Below are 27,498 nucleotides of genomic sequence, written 5' to 3'. Positions count from 1 at the left end.
TATGCTGCGTTCTTGATTTGTTAGCACCATTCGGACGCTGTTGACACAAACCCTAGTCTAAAATCCCTCAGTTTGTTTATCTTTGGTTTTTAAACTTTTTAGTTATTGTTTACGCAGTGTGTTCTAGCGGCTCAACTTGGGGTAGTAAGTGAACAAAAGTTTTTGGTAAGTTGAATTAAGTGAAATGCTAAGTAGATATGCATGCCAAATTATTAAGTTTTTGTTGAAATCTTGCTGATCATATATTTAGCATAACATGGTTGTTGCTTAATTTTTTTTGGCTAGATATAGGTTAAAAATTAAAAAAAACTACTTTAGATGATGGATTTATATTTTGGTCCACCTTTCAATCTCTATGAGATCATCCTAGGACTCTAAAAAAATACATAAATAAAACAAATTAAAACATTTCTTTTTGGGATAGTTACAAAGGTTAAATTTTCACACATACAGTAAAAGTAATAATTAATACTCAATTAAAAGTTTTCTTCAGTCTAATTTAATTATTTTGCATAAACTTAATTTTTTTCAAAAGTTGATTTGATTGTTAAGGTGTAAATCAACCTAAAGAAAATTGCATTTAACATTACTATACTTTTTAAATTTAAAAACCAAAAAATTACAAGATGTAATATGAGAAACATTCGATAAAAATGAAAAGATTGCATATACATTTAGGGTGTTTTCAAAGTTGAGTCATTTATTTTAACATCTTGGAAAACTTGTCAAAAGTAGTTAATATACCAAAAATCACCTATAAAAAACTTGCATATTAAGAGAATTGTTTCATAATATCAAAAATTATTGTAAAAAAATTTTAAGTTAAATGGCTGGCGTTTTTACAAAAATTGTTCAAAATTGTCCCCTTTTGTTCAATTAACATAGAATCTTACTCGGAGAGTCCACAACTCTTTACAAATTTTGATAATAAAATCCTGGTGTCCACAAATGGAATAACAAGAATTTTAAATGCACTCTTGAAGTCCTTCTGGAGGATTTACTGCTCCATCAAATCAAATATTTATTACTCCAACCATTACAAGATAAAATCTTGTCAACACTCTCTAAATATTAAGTACATAAACACATAAAAATGCAGGTATATTTATTAAAGTTAATAAAATGATGACAGGCACTTATGATAAAACTTGATTTAATTTAAATATTTTTTCCTTGTGTAAACAAACTGCTTAGACTCTAGCCCACTTAGATGGTGTAGTAGAATATTGAAGAATTTTATGCAGAAATAATCAGTGCCTCTCTGTGTTCTTAATAATCTTTAAAAGTCAGGGAGTCACTGTGATTATGAGTTTAGTGATTATAGATATTTTGATGTGTTGAGAATTTGGAGATATTTGCCCTAATATTGGCAAGTGAGTGATAGATATACAGGGTGTTACAAAATTTGGTGCAAATATTTTAAGAGTGTATCGGACTTAAAATAAGACTTTTTTTTCCTATAAACATGTGTTCTAAAATACAACCCCTCAGAGCTACAGAGCAAATTGCTTGAAGAAAATCGATTATTTGGAACTAAATACAGTTATATGTACATCAAATCTTTTGGAAATTTACAAGTCCTAATTATTTCAGGTCCTCTTGATATTTTCCATCCCAAAAATTGTGTAAATCCAATTTTAGGAAAGGATTCAGGGTGGCTTATCCTTTTGACGGCTCATATCTAAAAAATTATTGTTTTTTGCAATTTATGATAAAATTAATTTGATTTTACAAAAAATAAAACAGTCACAGCCCACTTAATTTTTTCTAATTTAAGAGATTAATCGAGTTTAATAATGCTCCCCTTTTGTTTATCAGCAATTTTCTTGAAAACACTTAATTATATTGGAAAAATGCAAGAGACAAAAATGTTATATTTTTACATGGCTAATTAGGGGGTGCTGTTAGATTTTTAAATTTCTTATAGGAAACATAAGATACAGGTCATCAGAAGGGCAAGCTCCCCTAGATTCTCCCCAAAAATAGGATTTACACCATTTTTGGAATTGAAAATAAAAAGGGCACCCAAAAAATGAAGACATGCAAATTTTGGAAAGAATTAAGGCAATATTGTAGTTACAATTTTAAAAAAGTAATTTTCTTTAAGCAATTTGCACCTGCTGTAGCTCTGAGGGGGTGTATTTTAGGACACATGTTTATGGAAAAAAAATCTTATTTTAACTCCAACAATACAGAGCGTATTGTGTAAAATATTTGCACCGAATTTTGTAACACTCTGTATAAGGATAGAAAAGTGAGAATATGAATAGTGACAAAGTGCTGACAGCAGCATTCTCAATACCCAAGCCTAGCCAGGACCAAATTTTTGATGCAAGCACATCCAGGATCAAGAATAACTCTAAGAAATTTAACATGTGGGGCATAGGATAGGTCAGAGTAATTTTGTCAGAGAGTGAAATTTAAGTTCTGCATCTTGGAACTGTTTGGGCTAAGTTGATTGGCAACAAATCAATCAAACAAATTAGACTGCATCTCATTGACAAAATCAGCCAAAGGGTCACTGGGTTGATAGGCAATTGTCTTGGTCATGTCAACAGCAAAAAGAATGAGCTTGCCTCTGCATTGACAACTTGACGAATCATTGATATAGATTAGAAACAAAAGAGGCCCAGGCACTGAACCCTGCAGGACCTCAATGTCAATGGCCAAGGTATTTAGACAATGTATTAATGTGCAAAAATTACAATGTAATTTGTACATGAGTTAATAAAGAAACATACATAAAACGTAAAAACTAACATAACTAAAGAACATTAATTTATAAAATTTTTCTAAAAAAAAATTACAATCTGTTATCACACATATTAAACTAATTAAAAATAATAATAATAATAATAATAATAAGCCTTTATTTCCAACAGGCAACTTGCTCAATAACAGGAAACAGTTGCAAAACAATGAAAAATATAGTTAAAAAAAACACACATAAACAAACCTAAAAGAATGAAAAGAAAAGAAAAAAAGTAAAGTAAAGTCACAATCTCAAAAGTTATCCAAAAGATTAGAACAAATAACTATTAATATGATATAAAAACCGAATTATAAAAGTTTAACAAGATAATTACATATTCAACAAAATTAAATTAACTGCAATATACCTACTAACTATAACTTAAACACATTGGTCTTAATCCCAAGAGTAATGATCCACCAAGATATCGACAATCACATGAACCGGAGAGAAATTTATATCGCACATGTGACAGATCCGATTAAATATAGCGCATATTGTATATAGTAGGGATTTCAACAGGATGTTAGTATGAGGCCTTGGCAGAAAGAATGTTAGGGGATGTCTAGCATTACGCCTAGGAACCATGAAACGTATACTAGAAAGAAGTACAGGACTATCAATGAATCCATTCAGTAACCCACGCAGGAATTTTACAGAGAAGATCATTCTTCTGAGATGTAATGGATGTAGATTGAAGCTTTCCAATAGTTGCCAATGATCAAACCCTCTTACCGGATATATGCCATCCTGCCTGAAGGCCAAAAACTTAGCAAATCTACGCTGAACAGATTCAAGGAGATCAACATGATAGAGTGGGTTCCATATAATGCAGCCAAACTCCAGTTTTGATCTCACAAAGCAACAGAAAAGCAGTCTTAATGTAGATTCCAAAGTAAAACTCTGAGAACTTCTAATTATGAACCCAAGCCTTCTCAGGGCTGACTTGACTATGTTGTTGAAGTGTGGAACGAATGTAAATTCAGAGTCAAAGGTGTCACCAAGATCAGTAATTTGCTCTAATCTACTCAAAATAGTATCATTAATAAAGTAATTAAAATTTAAGGGTGTTTTTGATCTAGAGTAACTGACCACACTACATTTAGCCGCATTCAAGCCTAACCTGTTCACAGCGCACCATATCTCCAATGTATTTAGACAGTTCTGAAGAAAAACACAATCCTCCAAACGATATACATTTAAATATAGCTTCAAATCATCGGCAAAAGCCAGCCTATGACAAGTGAGTGACTCAATCAAGTCATTTATAAAAAAAACTAAACAGGAGCGGCACTCATAGATAGGAATGGACGGAAAAATCGAATTGAATTTGAAGCATAAAAAGCTTGTTTATAGTCTTCCCTATAACCTAATCCCCTTATAATTCTTATTGTCCTGAAGTCAAGAGGGTCTTCAGTGAAACACAGCCAGCCAAGTTCCTAAGCAAAAATGTTTTGCCTCTTAGCCTTTTGCAAGTCAACTCAACATGAATATTCTATTTGAGTTTTGCATCTAGGTGGACTCTAGGAACTAGGACTAGGAACCTGACATAGCCCTCAGTGTCATTTTTTACAGTCTTTTGAAGAGAAAATCTCATTTTTTTGGGTTTCGTCAAAATTAAGTGACAGCTTGTTAGCATTAAACCATAGTTTAGTCGTCACCTGTGCCTCACATGCCATCCCCTCTGCTGCACCAAGGCTCTGGCTGCAATTTCTGGTACATGTATCATCTGCATATTGGACAAATTTGGAAATAGGATCACACATTGGCAGGTTATTTCCAAATACCAGGCGTTTTTCTATAAATGGTTTTAATAGGGCAATGCTTGGCTCAGGGAATTTATATTATGCAAGCTTTTCCAGTAGGATTTACTGTGAGACACAATTGAACGCCTTACTAAGATCAATGAACTGGGCTATGCTGTAGTTTCCCAAGACAGTGACAAGAACTGCCATTGATATGGTTCTGCCAGAGCAGAAGCCTAACTGACAATCTAAAAATAGCTAGTGATTTCAATAACCCTTTTTAAAAATTGGATTAATTATTGCTTTCTTAATTACTGCTGGGTCAATGTCAAAAGAGAAACACTGATTGATGAGAATGGAGAAAGTTAATAATTTTCACAGAAAACCAAATATGTCAGTGCAGTTCTTATTTTTTAAGTTAGTAATTATCTTTTTTCTTTCATATTCCGTAACTTGTTGAAAAGACTTGCCTTTTGAAATTATTGGTAATATTCAAACAGTATGCAATACCCTTATGTTAAGCATGGGTTTAATACTTGCTATTCTATACATAAGCTTTCACTGTTTGAAAAGAGTCTGTATTATATGTACTTCCTTCTTATTACTTTTTCTCTGCTGGGTGCAATACTTCCACTAAACCATCATCCATGATTTGACAAACCTATTTGGAGAACTTGAAGGTTGATCTTTCTATGTATACAATTTATAAAGATATTATTGAGGCAGACAACACCCCGAGTCAGCCATAGCCTTCAAGTACAGCACACAGTGAAGCAGAAATCTCCTCATTTAAAATAAAATTGAAATTGAAGTGACCTGCCAGGAAAACATTTAAAATGGACTCAAAGATCTTGGAAAAATGGGTAAAAATCCCTTTATATAGAAGGATTATGATTTCAGATTTTATGCAAGAAGGAAAAACAGAACAAAAACAGGGCTTCGAAGGCTTTATCAGGCAATTTCAAGAGTACCTCTGCTGAGATGTCAACAGCTCAAGTCTTTTACTATTTCATCGGCAATCTTAATAATAAAAGTTGTTAAAACTATGTGCATTTATTGCTTCTGAATTTACTATGTTGGATGAAGAGCTTTTACTTCTTAGGATTGTCCACAAAGCAACATTTGTTGCAACATCAAAATTTTTAACCTTTTTATAACGTATTGACAAGATATCTTGATACCAAATCAGGATATTGCCTGCTCATCCTGCCCAGAGCATCCAGAGCATGAAGCCTTTCCCTAGATTCTCTCAGCTGATCATTGTACCACTCAACCTTTTTGGACTGTGTATGGCCTCTGAGCACTCTAGATTTTAGAAGAAAACTGACTTGACTGTCAATGAATTGTTGGAGCTTCCTATTAGGACTAATGTTTGAATCATTAACACACTACCATTCGATCTTTTTAAACATTATAGAGATGAAATAAACCCTAATTTGTAATGGGTCTATAGTTTATTCTAGATTTTGTTTTTTTTTCAGAAATAGGTTTAAAAGAAGAAAAACTATAACCTTGTGAACCGATAGATGATGTAGGTCAAGAATCCTGGTCAGTCAACAGTCCTCCAAGGAGTCTCTGTTTGTAAACGCATTGTCAAGACAGGCATCAGATCTAGTAGGTGAGTAAACTGCCGGATGAAGTCCATGGGATACTATAAGATTTTCCAACTCAGCTACGCTATTATCACTGGTGGTAAAATGGACATTAAAGGCACCTGTAACTATAACATTAAGAGACATTATCAAACTGTCCTTTATACAAGCAATGATTTTCAAAAACCTGGCAAAATTTCCATTAGGAGATCTGTATATGGTAATGGGCTCGGCAGAATATTTTTAAAACGCTTCCTGCGTCACAATCGAGTTGAACAGAATGTTTTAAAATATTGAAATCATGATAATCGACATGTGATTTTAACTATATAGTGACCCCAATGACTTCTAGATGATCTACAGAAAGTGGGGGTTTATACTCTTCCAAAGTTATTACAGAAAGCGGCTCTTAACCAGTACTCATTTATACAAATGCAGTTAAACGCATTTTCATTGAAGACTACCTCCAACTCTGAAACTTTATTTTGTGGAAAATGGTCACACACTCTTGAATAGGCTGGCTTACTGAGTTACTCATTTCATTTAGTTTTTCCTGGAAATGTGTCTCCTTTTTAAAAGGTGCTATGCGCTTTAGGTTTAAAAACGTGGTTATATATATGATTCGGGAAAACCGTCGGGTATGTGCCCTGCTCTCCGAATCGAAACTTACACGATAATAAATCGATAACTTTCACGATAGTAAATTTTTCAATGCGTTGTCTCCTTCACGATGCATCCGGCCTGGCTACTGGCGTGATTAGGTGCAGCTCAGCAAGGGAAAGGAAAGGGGGGTCTGGGAAAGGAGTTTGAAAGATAGGAAAGGACAAAGATCAACCACGTGTTGACTGGATAAAAGGTGGCGCGGAACTGATTCTTTATTATTTTCATTGTCAATATCAGCTGCTGTTATCACCTTCGACGTTGACGTCTCTCCTGCAGCATTGCCAGACTTCTTTGGGTTGTTGTGTTGTCTAACTGGTTCTTTTTGTGTAAAACCACCTTTAGCATCGGCCTTCTCACCTTCTAAGGCGATTGCACACTCGGTCCTATCTCGCATATCTCTGAGGATCCGTTGCGATGTCGATGAGGATAGGAGAATTAGATTCTTTGTTTACCTTTTTGCTTCAGAGATTGCTGCATTTTTTTCCAAGTACTGCACTTTCTGCCTCAGAAGACACACAGTCTTCTACGAGTATATCGTTATTACTCTTTAATTCGCTCATCAAAAGCTGCATCTGTCATTTTCGTCGTTCTTATCCGAAAATGAGGTTATGTTATGTTCAAGACATGTTGTCCTGGTTTCCTCGGTTATTTGCAGTTTTGCGTCCTAGTCACAAGGTCTATGGAACACACCACCATACTTAACACAAACTAATACGCTCGTCTGTTTGGTTTTACAGCACTTGAACTTGTCTGTTTGGTTTTACAGCACTTAAACGTTATGTTTTCACTAGCTTCACTTTCTTGTCGGTTTTTAGTCGGTTGGTATCGGATACACCATCATGAACTCCAACTATTTAGCTTCAACTTGCCCCAGAGAAAAAAATCGCAAGGCGTTAAATTTGGGTAACAAGGAGGTCAAGAAATGGGCCCATTGCGCCCTAAACATCTTGTGACACGTTGTGTTGAAGAAAACCTAAATAAATTTCACTAGTTAGTCGAGTGGAAAAAAGTAGGGTCCAATAAGCATGCCACTTACCATGCCAGCCTAAATATTTAATAAAAATCTATGTTGAAAATTAATCTTTTTACAAAATATGGATTTTCTACTGTCCAAACGTGATTGTTGTGGAAATTTTGCAGTCCATCTCGTGTAAATGTGACCTCGTCTGTACACAAAATTAATCTCGCAAAATATTCATTTTTGCCAAATTGTTCTAAGAAAATTATCGTCTTCAACCATTTCTAAAATGTCTTTTATCAATTTCTGACATTTCAGGTTGAGGAGTTTTTCCAACTTCCTCATTGTTGTTTTAAATACTCTGTGTCACGAAGTCTAATAACTAGATTTACGGGGTCGTATGATTGCTATAGGAAACCTTTTCGCATACAACCTGCATGCTACAGCTGCATTTTGTCTAAAACTTTTAAACCTACAAACAGAAATATTCCAATTACTTTTTTTAGAACACTGTTTTTAAGATTGGGCACAAACTTGGTATTTTTTTAAATGGAACATCCTGTATTTTTTAACGTCAAATTTTTTCAATTTTGCAACTTTTTTTCTGAATAAATTGATGTATCACAACCTAATCTCTAATAAATGTTAGCTTCAAAAATAATAAAAATCCATATTTATATTTGTTTTTTTTAATAGTAAGTCATGAATTCTTCCACACATGCATTTAATTATTAATTTTTTAAACTGACATTTGATTTAAAATTATTTATTTAATTAAATTTCGAATATAAACTTCAATATTATTCTTTAACATAAACTTTAAAATGTTGAAAATAAAAAAAATATATCGATACAGATTTAACATTAAAAACTGTAATTACAACATTGACATTTTGTCTTATTCGTAAACCACATACAGTTTCAATTCGCCTTAGGGCACTTAAAACTATAAAGGGTTGCCTATGTAAGTTTCTAAATGCTTCTTCGGTTGAGGCTCGGAATTCATTTCTATTATTATGCTGATCTGCATACATTTATTTTTCAAGTATGGCTATCCAAAGAAGTCTAAAATCCTTAAATCCGGTGATCTCGTGGGCCATCTGATTGGCCCGTATGTGCCAATTCAGCGTGTACCAAAATGAGCTTTTAAATATTTTCTAACTTCCCTTGAATACTTTAATAATAATACTTGCTCCATAATACTTGTAAATAATACTTGCTCCATATTAAATTTGAAATAGCAATTTTAACAACGTTTTATTTATGTATTTATATGCATTACATATAAGACTTTAACGAATGATGTGTCCTTTTATACTGTATATTTTCAATACCAACATGTATAAGTTTGTCAGTTGTTCATAATCCAATTGCTTATTATTTTCTGTGCTAGCAACTAAATTGATATTTGCTTCTTACTAACATACCTATTTTACTGTCCTTTTCTTGTTTAAGGTGATATTGGTTAACATGGCGCAAGACAACTCCAAAACTCCATCAATGGTGCTACACGAGTTGATGACAAAATTAGGATTATCTCCACCTGACTATAACCTTGTTTTCCAACTTTCTGGAAGCCATAAAAACCGATTTGATTTTCAAGTAAACGCTGGAGGCATTCAGGCTACTGGAAGTGGCACCTCAAAGCAAATCGGGAAACAACAAGCAGCAAAAAATGCTTTGGAAAAACTGGCGGAGATTGGAATATATAAGCCAATAAATTTACCTGTAAGCAACACTAATGAGGTTGCTCTAGATTGCATAGGTAGGTGAAAAAGTATATCTGTATTTAAAGGAATTTAAGAAAAATATCGGGATAGGCTATTTTTACTATAATTACTTTAAATCTGAAGTTTTTCTAGTGTAGATTTTATAATGTAGAAGTTCATTGTATCGAAACAAGGCATGGGACGACTTAATGATCAGATAAAGTTGTGAAATACGAGAATAACGTTTTCTAACCTTTAACTTTTATAATTTGAATTCGCAGACTTCCGTTACATTACACGTTTTTAAGGTTAGCGTGTCGCGATTGTGGTTAGGTTAGCTTCATGCTCAGTTTTAGTAGAACAGAAGCTTAAAGAACTTTTTCTATTGTCTAAAGTTAGTTACTGTGCTGACTGTCCTTCCTCTTAGGTAGGTATGTTAATCAATTACACCCTGGAAACGCTATCAGATTCACAATGGTTTTCAACGTTGGATCTGAAAAGTGAAAACGCTTTAATTTTCTATATGCAATGTACAGCATAAAAAAATTGTAATTACGAATCTATGCGAATTTTACACAAGTTATTCCTGCATAAGAAAAATATTATACCAATGCCGCGTAATATTTTTTTAGATTTTACCGCAAGAGATACAGCCTCCACCGACGTCGGACGCTTACTAAAATAAAATTTAAAATAATCGAGCTCGAACACCAGCGTATTGTCGCGGAGGAGGCCTTGCAACATTCTCGCCTGTTAGGAACTTTATATGTGTAGTGATCCATTCGCCAATCTGTATATGTATATACAGGGCTTTCATTTCAAATGAACCATCCTTAATAACTTCTTAAAAGAAAAAAAAAATACTTCAATTTAGATACACATGGGGACGTTTAATTTTATATTTGACAAAGTTCGGTCCACCTCACTCTCAAATGAGAATCCCCATCATGTGATACATCATTGTAAACGGCATTAAGCATGCCTTTTCAACAGTGCCAAAAAAAATTAAATCGGTTGATTTACCAGTGAATAGTGACGAAAAATGTCTAGGAATAGTGAATTTTTTATCGACCTTAAACTTGTGTACTTTAAATCGCTACCCTAAATGTAATACATCATTTTAAAGGGAATATCTCCTATCTAACCAAGCCGAAGCAAAGTCGGTTGACGTATAAGCAAATAGTAAGCAAAAATATAAAAAACAATGTTCCCTACAAAATTCAAATCCTTCCACAACTAGAAGACGATTTTGGTAAGAGAAATGAATTTTGCGAACTGATGTGCCAGCAAATTGACAAGGACCCCTATTTAGTAAACAACATCTGCTTCAGTCATCAGTCAACTTTTTTTCTAAAGACATAAACTGGCATAACTGTGGATACTGGGATAATGATAATCCTCACCTTTTTCGAGAGGAGCATATTCTTAAAAAAATTAATGTATGGGCAGGAATTTATAGTAACGAAATCATCGGGTCATTTTTTTTGGAAGAAAATTTAACTGGACAGATATATTTAGACCTCTTTGAAAGTACAATATATCCTTGAATCGTCCATTTTTTGGAAAACCAAGTAGATGAGAATGGTGTTGGGATACTAAACGAAAATAATTAGTATTTCTAACAAGATGGAGCTCCCCCGTACTACGTTTTGACAGTTCGCGAGCGGTTTAATGTACAGTTTCAACGGATGTGGAAGTTATGAAGGGATATTACATAGTTAAGTCAATAAACACAACTGTCCATACTTGAGCGAGACTATTTCGACATTTATTTTGAGAATACCTACGCAGCGACCTCAAAAACTTAATTTATGAGCTGGTATCCTGGAACATCATGTTGTTGGACCTTCTTTTATTAATACGAATCTTAATGCTGAAAATTACTCGGAACTTCTGCAGGATGCTAACAATCCCAGAATAACTGAGTTACTTGAACAACCTTCTAGAAAATGAACTGACGTGTCAACAAGATAGGGCACCACCATATTATATTTCCACCATTCGTAATTTTTTGAACGATTCATTGGCCGGAGATGTTTCGTAGCCTGCTAGATTATTGGGTCATCTAAAAACCAAAGTCTTTGCCTTAAAGTCTTACTCCCTTGAAGATCTTCGGAATAGAATTGTTAACAAATATCAGTTAATCACGCCCAAAATGTTCACTGATATGCGCAGACGTTTTGAGGAACAATTGTATTTTTGTATGGAGGTCATCGGAGATAATTTAATAAAATAGGTGTTAGATACTTTTTGATTTCTTTGATTTAAAATTAGGTTTATTATTTATCCACATTTATTCATATTTCTTGAGAACGGATTAATAAAATAAAAAAATAAAAATAGGGCTATGTAAAGAATAACATTACCTTTAATTCAAGGTATCACCAGACTCCTATTCTTATTTTAAAAAATTGACATGGGGGCTCTGGCATGTGAGGGGATGACGTCATAGAATCGCAAGTTATGTGATCCAGTACAACCCGGACATCGACCTCAAGGTTCTGATGAAAGTGCTTATTTTATATTATTGTTATGCTTAGTTTATATTATTTTGTTATACTAATTAGCTTACGATTAATCGATGTTAGAAATAGAAAAACACTCCATAATTAATTCTCGTCTTGAACGTAGTTATTTTTTGGTTGTCATATTTAATAAAATTAGTTTTTTTTTAAAGAGTATTTTCAATAAAAAACACATAACTGGCGCAGTCGGTCGTAACTCAGAAGATCTTTTGGACACCTGTGTGTTTGGAAACCGTGTGCGAGATACCCGAAACCACAAAATCCAAAAATCGTTAGTTGTTACTATTTACTGAGTAAAGAACCTAGAAGAAGTCACCGTTGCGACTTGAAGCAGCATAATCATAAGTGATCCTTCATTCCTTCCTTATTTTAATAATTATTGTGATAATTTTTATTTTTCTTAATTGTGCGAAATAACAAAGTATTTTCATTTACTTTAGGAATCCCATTTTTAATTTTTACCATTTACCTACTTACATTTTCGTAGAATTGTGTAGGACCCCTTTTTAATTTTAGTTTTACTATTTAAGCATTTTATTTTAATATTTCCGAATTATTTCACAATTAATATTAATTGTTATTTTGATGTCACAGTCTGATATCGATAATTTAGCTCATACTATTGCAAATATCTCATTATCTTGAACGCCTGAATTAGATAATATGGCAACTATCACAGCAGCTAAAGAAATTGCACGTACAATTAAATGTTTTTCAGGAAAAAGTGAACATTTAGAGTTCTTTATTGCTAGCATAGATAAGTTCTATAATAGATATTTCAACAATACGGCTGACGACTCCCTAAAAGAATTTGTCTTTGCGTCCATATGTTCAAAAATTATTGACGAAGCGGGCGACTTTTTGCTTTGTAGACCGGACATAACAACCTGGCCTCAAATTAAAATTGCCCTAAGCCAAAAATTTGGAGATCGACTAAACAGACAGGTACTTGCACAACAACTCAATTTTCTAGTACGCAACAGAAACGGAAATATTCTAGATTTTATAGAAAGACTTAAAATTTTAAAAACCCGTGTTTGCCTTAAGATAACAAGTGACCAAACAATTAGTCAACAAACTAAGAATGCTCTTATCGAACAAACAGAAATCACATCCGTAAGCGTTTTAATGTCTAACTCGCCTATGGACCTAAGAACTATTTTAATGTTTAGAAATCCACAAAACCTCGAAGATGCAAATTCAATCGTTTCAAACCACTCTATACTTGAACAACAAATCAAACCTCGTTCATTCATGCCCACCCAGACCAAACCCATTTTTCAACCGCCGAACCCACAACAAAGGCAACCAACTCTAACCTCTAATAATTTTCCCCCACAATTCCAAACAGATTACCAATACAATTTTAACTACCACCAACCTATGACTTACATGAATAATCTTGCTGTAAATATTCAAAGTCGGCCAGCTCAGCATCAATTCCCCACAAAAGAACAGGTTTTGGGAAAACAAAAAAATGTGTTTTCAAAAGAAAATTCGAATAAGCCAACTAGACCTCCAATACCCATGTCCACTACGAGCGGAATGCCCTCGCTCCAATCAAGAAATTATAGATCTCAACAATTCAAAACACCCCAACAGTTTCAAAACAGAGCACCTTCTCCAATGGACCTATCCAATATAAATAGTGAAGCCCCCGAATATTACCAAAACTATTATTTCGACACCCAGAAAGATGATCTTTATCATCAGGAAAGTACAGAGTACACTGAAAGATATATCCAATTGAATTCTATCAAGATGAACAATCACACGATCTCATCAATTAGGAGGAAAATTTTCAAGAAAACAGCATACTAAACAATCCGCCCTAAATCTTAATACCTTTCAAATTAACTCTTTACCATACATTCAAATCAAAAATCCACCAGCAAAATTATTAGTTGACACAGGCAGTCGCACATCCTTGATAAGGCCCATTCTCGCCGAAAAATACTTTCCCGATCATATCTACACCTCGAAACATACCCTTACCACATGCACTGGAGACGCAAAACCCCAATTTAAAGCCAATATACCCCTATTAACAGAATTTAACCTTGATACTAAACTTGACTTGATTTTATATCATTTCCACGACTACTTCGATGGTATTATAGACCTTCGTAAATTAAACCTTAATATAGATATTGCAAATAAAAAATTATTTAATGACGACACAGAAATACCAATTGCTTATCGTGACAACTTTAACATTCAAAAACTAGAAATTCCACCCTTGTCTATTATTTTAAAGAACATTCAAACTAATATCCCTGACAACACCGAAATATTGATACCCTATCAATGCAAGGATGGATTAGAAATCCCTTCATCCCTTTTGGTAGTAAAAAACGGCACTGGCCCTATAGAATGCGCAACCTTACAAACGAAATTAAGAAAGAAAGAAAGAACCATTCAAAACCTCAACCAATTCAAAGTCAGAGTTTCGAAATTTTTAATATAGAACAAATTGAATCTCAGTATCAAACTCCTCAAAAAACAGGAAAAAAATGCGATTTTTCACTTATCCGATCTCAACATCTAAATCAAGAGGAAAAAACCGAATTAAAAAAGTTAATTCTAGAGTTTTCAGATATTCTTCACAAACCCAATCAAAAATTATCCTTTAGCCACGAGGTTAAACATGAAATAAAAACAACAGACGAGATCCTAGTTCATACAAAGTCCTATCGTTACGCTTACATCCACAAAACAGAAATCCAAAAACAAATTTTCCAAATGTTAAATGACAAAATCATTCGACCATCTTCCAGTCCTTGGTCCTCCCCAGTTTGGATTGTTCCAAAAAAAAGCTGATGCTTCAGAAACCCAAAAATGGCGAATCGTCATAGATTATAGAAAAATAAATGAGAAAACTATAGACGATCGATACCCAATTCCCAATATTTCAGACATTCTTGACAAACTCGGTAGAAGCCAATACTTTACTACTCTAGATTTGGCTTCAGGATTTCACCAAATCGAGATGGACAAAAAATCTATTCCCAAAACAGCTTTTAGTGTCGAAAAAGGGCACTATGAATATGTTCGCATGCAATTCGGTCTCAAGAACGCACCTGCCACTTTTCAGAGAATCATGGATAACGTTCTAAAAGACCTTCAAGGAAAAATTTGCCTTGTTTACATGGATGATATAATCATCTATTTCACTTCCCTTCAGGAACACCTCTCGAATCTAAAAACTGTATTTAAAAGACTTAGAAATCATAATCTAAAAATTCAAATCGATAAATGTGAATTCCTCCAAAAATCTGTCGAATTTCTTGGTCATCTAATAACACCCGAAGGTATCAAACCCAACCCTAAAAAGCTAGAAACAATCCAAAAAATCCTTATACCAAAAACAACTAAAGAAATTAAATCTTTCTTAGGTCTAGTTGGGTACTACAGAAAGTTTATTCAAAATTTTGCCCACTTAACACAACCCATGACAAATTGCCTAAAGAAAAATCAGAGAATAATTCACACCCCAGAATTCAAAAAGCTTTGAAACTTGCAAGTCTATACTAATGAATGACCCTATCCTCCAACACCCGGATTTTTCACAACCTTTCAACCTAACAACCGACGCCTCTAACTTCGCAATAGGCGCTATATTATCCCAAGGCCCCATAGGCTCAGATTTACCTATAGCTTATGCATCTCGTACCTTAAATCCAGCTGAGATCAATTATAGTACCATTGAAAAGGAATTATTAGCTATCGTTTGGCCAACCAAATATTTTCGGCCCTATCTTTTCGGCACAAAATTCAAAATCATTACAGATCATAAACCCCTACAATGGCTTTTTTCTATTAAAGAGCCCAACTCAAAACTAGTCAGATGGCATCTTAAATTACAAGAATACGACTACGAAATTATATACAAAAAGGGCAAACAAAACACTAATGCAGACTCCCTCTCTCATATTCAAATTAATCCGTTAGAAAATGACCCCATTTTAGATGATGACCAACTTTCGATAATCCCTAATATAGACCCAAACGAAATACCAAAATTACCCTACGATGATCTTGACGATATTCTTAACTCCCTCTCAGAAGAAAATCCACCTCTTCACAACCCAAAAATTACCATCATATCCGACATTGTTATAATACCTGCTAAGACTAATAACAATATTTCAAAATCCCAGAGTGACTCACAAACGCAACATTCTAGTTTAGAAAACCCAATAATAGGAGCACCTTACGTACAAAAACCCGTAAATGTATATAAAAACCAAATGATTTTCAGATATTCTAACAGCAATGAAGTTAAAACCCAGAAACAACATATCTTTGACAAAAACCGCACCTTTATATTTTTAAATAATAACCCCATTGAAGAAACAATCTGTAAAATTATTAAAGAACACTTCACCCCAAAGCACACATATTGCCATCATTTAAAAAAATAAAAGTCTTGAACCACTCATCCTAAAAATCTTTCAAAAATATTTTGCCCCTAACTCCTTTACTTTGTACATTTCTAACACTCTACTTGAAGACATAATAGACCCCGAGGAACAACAACTTAAAGTACAATATTACCATGAAACAAAGATATCTCACCGTGGAATTCAAGAAAATATAGTAGCTATAAAGCAACATTTTTACTGGCCAAACCTTGAAAATGACGTAAAAACATACGTAAACTTGTGCGAAGTATGCCAAAAAACAAAATACGAAAGACACCTAAATAAATTAGTCTTCAAACCCACCCCTATTGGTTATGAACCATTCGATCACTTATACATTGATGTATATAAAACACATAATACTTCATTCCTAACCATCATCGACAGTTTCTCAAAATTAGGTCAAGCTTACCCCTTACTAACCCCAACAAGTATAGAAATTGCCAATAAATTAATTATTTATTTCAACCACTATGGCCTACTATACCCAGAAAAGTTACGACACACAATGCTTCGACATTTAAAAACGAGGTTATTCAAAACCTTTGCAGCCTACATCAATTTGAACTTCACTATTGTACCCCTCGAAACCCAAACAGCCCCATAGAACGCCTACACTCCACATTGAGTGAAATAATCTTAACCCTCAAAGATAAAAGGCCCAAAGAAAATATCATCAATCTTATGAACTATGCTATTCTATCGTATAATAATTCGACCCATAGTTCATTAAAATACACCCCTTTCCAAATTGCTCGCGGAAAACTAGACTATAAAAATCCCCTCGAACTTTCAGAAGAACAAAAATTGACGCAATACATTCAAGAACACTCGGAAAATATAAAAGCCACGAATAAAGAAATTTATAAATCACTTACTACACAACAGACTTCTAATTTAAATAAAGCTAATAAAGACAGCCAAAAAGAAATTAGCGGAGATCCTGACCAAGCCTTATTTACTAAAACCTTTCCCCAAAAATCAAAAGTAAAAGAAACTAACAAATATAAAAAAGTTGAGCCTCCTATAACAACTAAAGAAAATGTCATTATCTCTCAAAATAAAAATACAAAGAAAAACGTAATAAAACCTCAACGCAAAATCGTTTCAGATGAAGCACTACCTGGTCCTTCTCGTACTACGCATCGTTACAACCTTAGAAATAAAAAAAAATCCATAATCCTCTCCTTCCAACATCTCTAAGGCAAAACCTTTATTACGATTTCCCAGCATACTGCTATTTACCATATTAATTTAACACAGATAGAAAATTGTTTATTTAATATAAAACACATCCTAGATGCCTCAAATAAAACCCTAACGAACCCAAATAAAGCAGAACATTTTGCAACCCTAACAAGACAAACATTTTCACAAACATATCAATTTTTAGATTCTATTCTATCAAACACCAACTTATTTCACACACTACCCCTAAGACCGAAACGAGGACTATTCAACGCTGTTGGTAAAATTAATAAATGGTTATTTGGCTCTCTCGACTCAGACGACGAAAAAAGATTCGACCAATACTTTGACACTCTTAATCAAAAACAAGAAAACTTAAAACAAGAAGTAAATAACAAAAATATCATCTTGACCAGCGTTATGGAAACCTATACGAAAAGCATTAAAGAACTCACGAATAAGAAAAAAACGATTTCAAATCAAATCAAGTATTAGAATGTTTAGAAGTAGACCTAACAAATATCTTAAATGCATCCCTTATATTGGATAACATAATGTTTCAATTAAATACCATAAACCAAATTATAAATAACATAGGAAACGCAATATCCTTTGCTCATGCAAACATAATGCATAACTCAATAATAAACCCAAGCTGTGTCACCGAAATGATAAATAGTATTACAAATTTATATGGCGAAAATCACGTCCCAAAATTCGATGAGCCTATTAATTTTTACAAATTCTTATCAGTTCAAGTAATCATAAAAAATAAAATAGTTTTATTTTGTATTCACACACCAATTACCTCTCCAAAAGAATTAACACTATACAAAATATACCCCATCCCTATCCTAAACCAAATAATCTCTCTATCCAACCCTTATATTATGCTTGCGAAAAACGACTACTGGACTTCAAAAGAAGAGTGCCCCCAAATAGAAGACATTTTTGTATGTAAACAAAATGCACTATCCAAAGACGATCTATGCCTATATCAACTATTTACTACAACCATAAACAAATGCCCGGTAATAAACGTCTACTACAAGAAAACAAGCATCCACCGTCTCAACGGAGAAGAAATCCTTGCGATACCATCTGGAGAAACCATTATACGGAGCCAATGTCAACAAGGACTACACAAAATCAAAGAGGCCAGCATTATAACCATACCGGACTGCCCTATCGAGATAGAGAACAAAATCTACGCGAAGGAGAAGAAAACAGAATTTCAGTATGTGATGCAGCTACCGAAATTCTCAGACATAGGCCCAAAAATTCCTATGTCAAACCTTCAACTAGAAGAGGTGAACTTGGAAGAATTGGCTGTAGCTCAAAAATTGTCTTCAGTCATTATAAAGTATTCATTGACCTTATTTAACAGGTTCCGATCCCACGGTGTCGCAGTCACAACGACCGGATTGCCGGAACCTAATCAGCGCTTTTTGTAATAGGGAATTTACCGCGAGATATTTCTAGGATGTTACAAAATTCGGCGGAAATATTTTAAGAGCGTATAAGTCATAATAAGACTTTCGTTCCTTAAAACTCTTCCCCTCTTGAAGAAAATCTATTATTTAAAACTGTGAACTAGTTATGCGTTAAATCTTGTCAAATTTGCAAGTCTCCGTTTTTTGTGAATTAAAAACTTAAAAGTACATGATATGTTTTTTAAACTATAATGTTATCTGCGTTTCCAATGAACTTTCTGACGATTCGAGATGTGGATGATAGCATCGACTTCTGCATCAGCTTATAGATGCTTTTCTTAAGGTTGAGCAGTTTCATGTTTTCGATCAGGTTTTTTGGTATTATTCGTATTGTTCACACAATAATTGAAACTGTCCAAACTTCTCTCATTTCCTATTGTCTTCGTATCTGGTGTTCTAGATCCCTGTACTTAGTAATCTTTTCATTATATTTCGCTCTTAGGTTGTTACTATTAGGAATAGCTACATCAATAAGGGTTCTCTTCCTAGAAATTTTATCGATTAGTATTAGATCGGTCCTATTGTGGCTTACTCGTTGGTCTGTAAGTACAATTCGATCCCAATACAATTTGTGTTGCTTCAAAAACTGGTTCCGGCTTATAGTTATAATATGGTACCTTGTCTGTTGTTAAGAGGTTTATTTTTTCTGCGAGCTCTTGATGCAGTATTTTTGCAACTAGATCATGTCGTTCTTTATATTCTGTTGGTGCAAAAATTTGACATCCACCGGTGACATGCTGAATAGAATCTGTTATCTGACATCTATACCTACATCTGTTACTTTGTACCGTCGAGTCCCCTACGACAAACTTTAAATAATTTCTTGTTGGTAATACTTGATCTTGAATAGGCATAAGAAACCTTTCAGTTTCGGGGAACAGCTGTCCTGAAGTCAACCAGTGGATCGACGCCGCTATGTCGGCATATTCAATCATTGTTAAATCTCGTGAACATGCCTTCCATGTAGTGGTTTTCCTATCCAAACTTAATTTTTTTTGCTCGGTGCTATGGTGTATGGGTATTTGAAGTCCTGTAGTTTAGTGGTGTTGAGTCATCTGCTTCACATACGACACGTAAATGTCTGATATTTCAGCCTTTCTTAAGAAAAAGGATCGCAAGTTACTAATTAGCTGAGTCAGCTGCTTTCCTATGTCAGCCATTCCTCTTCCTTCAATATGTCGAGTTAGCGTAGTTCGTTCTACGGCACTGCACGGGTGATGCTTAATGGCTTTCGTTAGAAGTGTTCTAGCCTTTCTTTGCAAGTTCTCGATGTCCGTTTTAGTTCATCCTATAATACCAAAATAGTAAGTTAGTGAACTGGCTCCATATATATATTAATAGCTTTAAATAAGTTTCTGCTATTAAGACTTGTTTTAAGGAGTCGTCGCATTCTTGTAGTTAACTTAGCAGTCAGCTAATTTTTATAGCCTATTATTTGAGCCTGCTTTGTCCTCGATATTTGTATGATTCTTCTTCCTCCATAGCATTAATTATCTGATGCTTTACTATCTGTAAGTCACCTGGTTGTAGTTTACCCTTGATAATGTTAACAGTTCGGGACTTATCCAGTCCAAAGGTCATTCCTGTATCATCAGAGAATTTGTCCACTATCTTAAGCATCTGCTCTAGTTGATTTCGTGTTGCCGCAAGAATTTTTAAATCATCCATATAAAGTAGATGGTTTCCTCTTGTTAGTTAGTTCGCTATTATTCTTTTTCAGGCCAAATCCGTACCTAGTTGAACTGAGTTGGCTAGAGAGTGGCTCTATGGCAAGGCAGAACCAAAGTGGACTTAAAGATTCTCCCGGGAATATACCCCTATGAATAGGAATCATATTAGTTCCGACATAGTTACCGTTAGACACCTGAAGTTTTATTGATGTTCGCCAATATGCCATAGTGAATTCTAAAAAGGAAATTACGTGGTTACCTATTTTGTACAATTGAAGTGCATTGATAATTCATTTATGTGGAACTCGATCAAAAGTTTTTCGGTAGTCAATGTATGCTGCGAAAAGGTTTATCTTGTTAAATGCCTGATTGCAAACTACGGAGTCGATAATTAGCTGCTCTTTACACCCCATGGCACCTCTGGTACATCCTGTTTGTTGAGTCCCTATTATGCTATTTTGGTTATATTGTCTGTAAATAGGTTCTTATGTAATTAGTTTATAGAGTGTGGGTAAGCATGTTATTGGCCGATTTTTTCTTTGTCACCCGGTATAGCTACTCTTTCATATTACCTGCAATTAAATTAGTTTTAAGATAAATTACAATTAAGAAAAAAAAACAATCATAATATTTTATTTAAATTTAAAAAAAAAGAACATTAATAACCAACAATTTTAAAACAGTTACAAAACCAGCATCTTTCACCGAATCTATACTCTAGTGTTTATATGACTTCTCCGGGCTAACAGTTCCATCAACCGTGCATGCCAATTATTATACTGATAATAAATATTATATGCCCAGCTAAACAGTTAAGAATTTTAATCACATTTACAATTAAGTAGGTTAAAGAGATAAAGGCCATTTTTTTTCTATCCCTCCTTCATTAAGTCAGGTATCAGCTATTCTTATAGAATATAAAACAGGTATTAATAATATACTAAACGCAATAAGATACTAAGAGGAAAGATATCTTGCAAATATTATTGTTTTAATTTCCGTTTGAAAGTTTTAACTGAACACATTTTTAAGGAGTCATGAACCATTATATAATTTCACTCCGACGTACAAAAAACACCTTTTAAAGGAACAACTTTGACATCTAGGAAGCGAAAGTGAATTATGCCGTCGAACTGGTGTCAGATCAAAAAGAAATCTGTTATCTTAGGCGCTGGTCTCTCTCACCCGCTAACCGCGACCGACGACGTTCGGCTGACGTCATACAGGGACGTTGCCGGTCGTCGGCGACGGGCGCACGTTCTCTCTGAAATAAGTCACAGTCTAACGCAGACACGCGCTTCAACTGGGGTACTGCTACTAGTTTGTTCAAAAAAATTGTGTAAAGTTACTTACTTTTTTAATTTTGGAAGAAGATGACGAAGAACTATTTGCTTTGTCTACAAAAAGACAAAGAACCGATACAATGTTCCAGAACAGAGAGAAAGAAGGTACTTTTTACAGATTGGTTAACAACCATCTTAAATGCAATGATACGAAATGTATAGAATTTTTTCAACTTTCCCAAGGACAATTCGCAAAATTATCGCAAGTTTAATTGAACATAAAATCACAAAACCGCCTTCCAATAAACACCCACGGCCAATTTTACCCTCGGAAAAACTATTGGTAACGTTAAGGTAAGTTTGTATTGTTCTAATACTCATTGGTTTTAGTGAAATTTGTAGAAAAAAAGATTACGTTCGTTACAAACTTTTATATTTGGTAGACTAATAGTATTAGTGAAATAGTCCGTATACGTGCTACTACCATTAGTAGAAATATTCGATGCCATTGTTCGCGAAGTGGATTGCTCATCGTACATTTTCATTTCTATTTCATGTACTGCTTGAAATACTTTGTTTCTTGCCGCTGCGGCAAGATGTGGAGGAAATTCTGAAACAATGTCAGCCATGTAGTCGAAAAATTTATGTACTGGTGATTTTGTTGGTTGCGACAATAGTTTCGCAAAAATAAGAGATCTCTCTTCCTGTCTTTTTTCTAAAACTGCGACCAAAGAACTTTCATTGGATTTCTTTCTTTTTTTACCTAAGGAAGGCGTAGGTACTCCGCTTAGGTTTGAAGTGGTAGATGTTGTATCACTGTCGACATAATTTAAATCATTATTCTGGACTATAATTTCACTTTCTTGAATAAGTCAATTTCTTTATTATCATGAGTAATCTCAACTGTTTTTGAGTTTCTGTTTCCTCGGAGTTTTCGGCATTTGTCAGAGTAACTTTTTGTGATAGAGCTTGGGACAGAAATGTTAATTGTGACATGAATTCCCAATGATTTAAGCTTCTCGCCTGGCCCGTACCAGCATCAGCTTTTTTTACATCTGTAACTGAATAAATTGTATTAAAAATAGTTGTTTTAATATTCGATGTTAAAAAAATTAGCAAAATACTGTAAATACAATCTTTTCTTGGATTTTGATGTAACTTGTACATAATGATGTTTTGTTTAGTTACAGATTCTTGGCGACTGGAGAATGTTTGCGGTCACTAACATTTCAGTTTCGCATCTCCCATAATTACATATCAACAATACTGAACTACCAACAATACTGTTCTTGCCAAAGGTAACAATAGACAAGTTGGAAGCCATTGCTAAAGATTTTTTAAAGAAGTGGAACTTTCCCAATTGCTGTGGTGCGTTGGATGGAAAGCACTGTCGTATACAATGCCCCTTAAATAGTAGATCGTTTTTCTACAATTACAAGCAATTCTTTTCTATTGTTTTAATGGCTTTAGTAGATGCTGATTGTAAATTCATATGTGTTGATATTGGGTCATACGGAAAAGAGGGAGAGAGCGGAATTTTTTCAAAATCAACTTTAGGAACACAAATTGAACATGGAAAATTTCCATTGCCAGACGACACAGCATTACCTGGCTCCGATATAATTAGCCTCACTTTGTTATAGGAGATGGAGGGTTCAAGTTGTTACCCCATCTGATGAAGCCATATCCTTTTGCTCAAAGTCAGCAGGATGCACAGAAACGCCAATTTAATTATCGCCTTTGCCGTGCACATAGGAAAAAAAAACAAAGACCAGCGCCTTAAGTACTCAGGCACATCTTTAGGAGTAAACGACGAGTAAAGGCACTGGTTCGTATTTTTCAATGTTAAACACAAATCTGCTGCAAATTCCTGGCACTCGCTGGATTCGGTTTATTGTAGCATCCAGACAAGAGCCATAAATAGTACAGCCGCAATTAAGTATCAAAAATACTAGCAACTCACACAGATATTTTCTTAGATTAAAAATAAGAACATTTTTCTTAGGATATAGAGTTTTCATAGTAGAATATGATGTTCGTAATAACCCGGAGACGTGCTCCCTGAATCGTAAATTCATGTCAATTATTGAAACCTGATTTTAGGCTAATAATGTATAGGGAATTTCTTAATTATTTATAGAAGGACAAAAATTAGTTTTAAAGCAGTCTTGATATTTTTATGAGCTTCCAAAGAGTAAAAAGTTTGATTTTTTAGCATTCAATGTAAGATTATCATATATTGAAAATTTCATGTATCATATGTAAATTTTGATTTATCGTTAAGTTTGCTTGCGCTGAGTCACTGTATGAAAAACTATAATTAAGTTGTATATCATTAGCGGATCCAGCGTATCCACAGTTAGAATTTTTATTTATGGGGGAGATATTCGAGAAAATCCTCGCATGCTGGTTTAAACAAAATAAGAAAATATATAGAGGTTTAGGGAGGCCATTCCGAATCTCTTTTCTACTGTTTAGATCTTCTTGTTAATTGTTTTTTTTTATTTAATAGATATAAGATTATTTTATTTAATAGATAAAAGCTTAGATTTCATTATATTTAAGAAGATGTAGATGCAAAGTACTTTCTGTGTAGTATATCTCCGCTGAGGATTTGGTGACTTTTTTTATATAACATGGTCGATTTGTGACGTGCCCTGTACCGGATACCCTAGGGTGTATCTAGTAACTACCTAAGTATCTTTGTTTTAATGTGTTTAGTCAGCTGTCCCGATATTTTTGGCGCTTAGGTCCAGGTTTTAGTATAGTCCAACAAATCAATAATCTTTTTTTATTAGTTGAATTACACACCCTTTGTCTGGACAATAAAATGTGCCCGCCAGAATATTTTGAAATATCCAGTGTGGGGCCTCCTCATAACAAAGAGTTTACATATGGTTGCAGAATTGGTTCTATAAATACGGAAGCCACATCCAGTTCAAAAAAAATGGCCAGAAGATTAGCTGCTAAGGAGATGCTCGAGAGGTGATTAATTATAAAAGGTTTAATTATATTAAATAAGACCCGAATTAATTTAACACACGTCATAAAATTATAACAAAGATAGAATAAGTGATGTAAAAAGATGATTAAAGTGTAACTGAATTTTCTAGAAAACACAAACTTGATTATAGAAGACAATCATTCTCTGTCTGTGAAAAATGTACGATCATACAAAATTATTTCGTTACTTGATTATGTATGCCCTTTATTAACCTTGCTTAACTTGCTCTTTTTCGTTTTAGAGTAAAAGGTATTTGTCTCGAATTGGTTCAAGATGAGTATACTATGGCTCTAAGCTTAGAAGACCAGAGTGCAGAGGCAAAAGCAAAATACATGGAGGTTAAGGAAAAAATCCTCCCAGATAAAACTTATACGCAAAATTACACATATAATTCGTTTACTAAATTGATGTTATCTAAGGAACTTAATTATGATGATTTTGCCTCGGTAAATATGATATTTTGGTTCTGATATATCTTAATTTATGAATATTTTTAGTATCTAAAAACTCCGACAAGGGAATCATTAGAAGAAATAACAAAGAAGCTTGATATAGAGTATATTCTGACGCTCGTTCAACAGAATCCATTGATAGTATCTCTTAATCTTCGTGTTGATATGCCTTGCACAATATTTGCAAGAGGTAACACATTTGAGGAAGCGGAAGAGAAAGCTTTAAAAGAAATCTTTAACATTTTGGATTTGCTAATGACTACAGATAGATATAAATAATATTAAAAAATTACTAAATTATTAAATTTTTTAATTCATTTCATGAATTTAAAAAAGGAATAAATTGTGAAAGGAAATACTTTGGAATAACCTTAAAGTCCTAATAACCGGATAAAGTAAGAAATTTGTACATGGATGGTGTAGGTTCATTTACCTCTACTTCTGGTAACTTTTCATGAATTTCGAAGCTGTAAATTAATTTAATTTTCGGATATCTAATTCTTAACATATTATATGATATCATAATGATTTAAAGTTGCCGAAAAAAGCGTGTAAAACCAACGTTTTGTATACGTAACAATAAAGAAAATGCACTAGTACAAATATTCAGATGTTATAATGTATTAAAATGAACAAAGCAACTAGCAATTATTTTCAGATATATTGTCAATTTCAATTTTTAAATTAGGCAAACTTCTAATGTTTGTAAAAAATAACTTTTAAGTAGTGGTACTAAATTGTTGTAACTAGTAGCATTTATTGAATATTTGGGAAGATACGCAATCCTGTGTTTTGAAATATATCCGGTCGACTATCGATTACCGTCAAGTTTCGTTTACCGAGTAAGATGTAAGATTCTAAGGGTAATGCTGCGAACTATTTTTTTAAACATACAAGACAATGCAATGGCGTCACTTAGATGGTCAAGTGATGAGTGATTTTTACTTAAAGGTGGAGGCATGCTGAAAGTGACATTTTATTAACAATTAACTAATTACTTAAATTTTAATTACTTATTTTTTAATTACCAAAAACTTTCTTTGAGCGAAAAATAAATAAGTGAGAAAAAATATATAAAAAGCTTTTAATTATTTATTACAAAATTACCAAAAAAGTTTAATACAAGTTATAATTCCAACAACAAATATGATATTTTCTTTATTCTGTATTCAACAGTATCAAGTTTTTAAGTAAAAAGCCTGTTGTACTTAATTTACTAAAAACTAATATACAATATGATAAATATTGAAAAATAAATAAATATCTTAAACTTAAATTGAAATAAAATTAAAAACAAAAAAGTTAAGGGATTTTGACTCGGAGTATTAAGAGTACTCGATAAAATATAGAAAATAGGCTACATATTAGCTTTCGATACAGGCAAATACTTAATTACCAATTGTTACAATTATACTTAAAACTATAAAGTTAGTGAGAAAAAAAAAACAAAAAATATGTTTAAAGACCCCGCATCACGGTTATACAGGATGCCCAAAAAATGAGGTGGTATAATTATAGGAAAGTTGCGTAATATTGTTTTTGAGTAAACGCAACCTAAAAACTTCCGAATACTGCCTAAATTTTGGGATAAAACTGAAATTTGGCAAAATCGTTTAAAATTTTTTTGGCGTTATTTGAAAATATATAATAAAATTATTTATTAAAATAATACATTATTGTGACCACTTTTTCTCCCCTGTACGATGACACCTTTAAATTTAAAATACGATGTTTCGTCTTTAGAGAGCCATCATCAACTTTGTTTTTCCTTGTCGGTGCCATCTTGGCCATTTGTAATTCTAAATAACCCCTTTTAATTACCTTTAGAATGAGGTATCTTGTATTTCCAATGTTGTAAATTTCAAAAGTATTTGGAATCACCCGTATAAAATTATATACCTGTTAAATGCGAGGGTGGTTTACAGGGTTTATAAATAAAACCCCTTTTTACGACTACAACAGGTTTTATTAAATTTCGATGACTTTAACAGATTTTAAAACCACAGATCGGCGTGTCTTTGCGCCTTTCGGATCAGGACT

The 27,498-nt window shown here is 33.5% G+C and overlaps 1 protein-coding gene across 3 annotated transcripts; it reads left to right on the top strand.

Moving 5' to 3' along the window:
• Positions 1–25,763, top strand: LOC126748228 (interferon-inducible double-stranded RNA-dependent protein kinase activator A homolog). Of its 3 annotated transcripts, none has more exons than XM_050457317.1 (6): positions 1–165; positions 5,979–6,115; positions 9,166–9,475; positions 24,801–24,987; positions 25,248–25,452; positions 25,504–25,763. In XM_050457317.1, exons 3-6 carry the CDS (start codon positions 9,181–9,183, stop codon positions 25,735–25,737), a joined length of 921 nt encoding a protein of 306 aa, XP_050313274.1. In that variant the 5' UTR covers positions 1–165; positions 5,979–6,115; positions 9,166–9,180; the 3' UTR covers positions 25,738–25,763. The 3 variants fall into 3 exon arrangements, with proteins under 3 accessions (XP_050313274.1, XP_050313276.1, XP_050313275.1); XM_050457318.1 differs by lacking the exon at positions 1–165 and adding an exon at positions 1,234–1,373; XM_050457319.1 differs by lacking the exon at positions 5,979–6,115 and having other exon boundaries at positions 10–165.
• The last annotated feature ends 1,735 nt before the right edge of the window (positions 25,764–27,498 follow it).

The sequence above is a fragment of the Anthonomus grandis genome, chromosome 22 (genome assembly GCF_022605725.1).
Source record: "Anthonomus grandis grandis chromosome 22, icAntGran1.3, whole genome shotgun sequence".
Taxonomy (NCBI): Eukaryota; Metazoa; Arthropoda; class Insecta; order Coleoptera; family Curculionidae; genus Anthonomus; species Anthonomus grandis.
Note: the sequence above shows the minus strand (reverse complement) of the source record. Positions and strands in the feature narration are given on the sequence as shown.

What these genes read in the sequence shown, in the direction of transcription:
- LOC126748228 (XM_050457317.1), top strand. Translation starts at nt 9,181, where the DNA reads ATGGCGCAAGACAACTCCAAAACTCCATCAATGGTGCTACACGAGTTG. An exon ending in GCTAAGGAGATGCTCGAGAG is followed by an intron (nt 24,988 to 25,247) that starts GTGATTAATTAT and finishes TTTTCGTTTTAG; the next exon opens with AGTAAAAGGTATTTGTCTCG. An exon ending in ATTATGATGATTTTGCCTCG is followed by an intron (nt 25,453 to 25,503) that starts GTAAATATGATA and finishes GAATATTTTTAG; the next exon opens with TATCTAAAAACTCCGACAAG.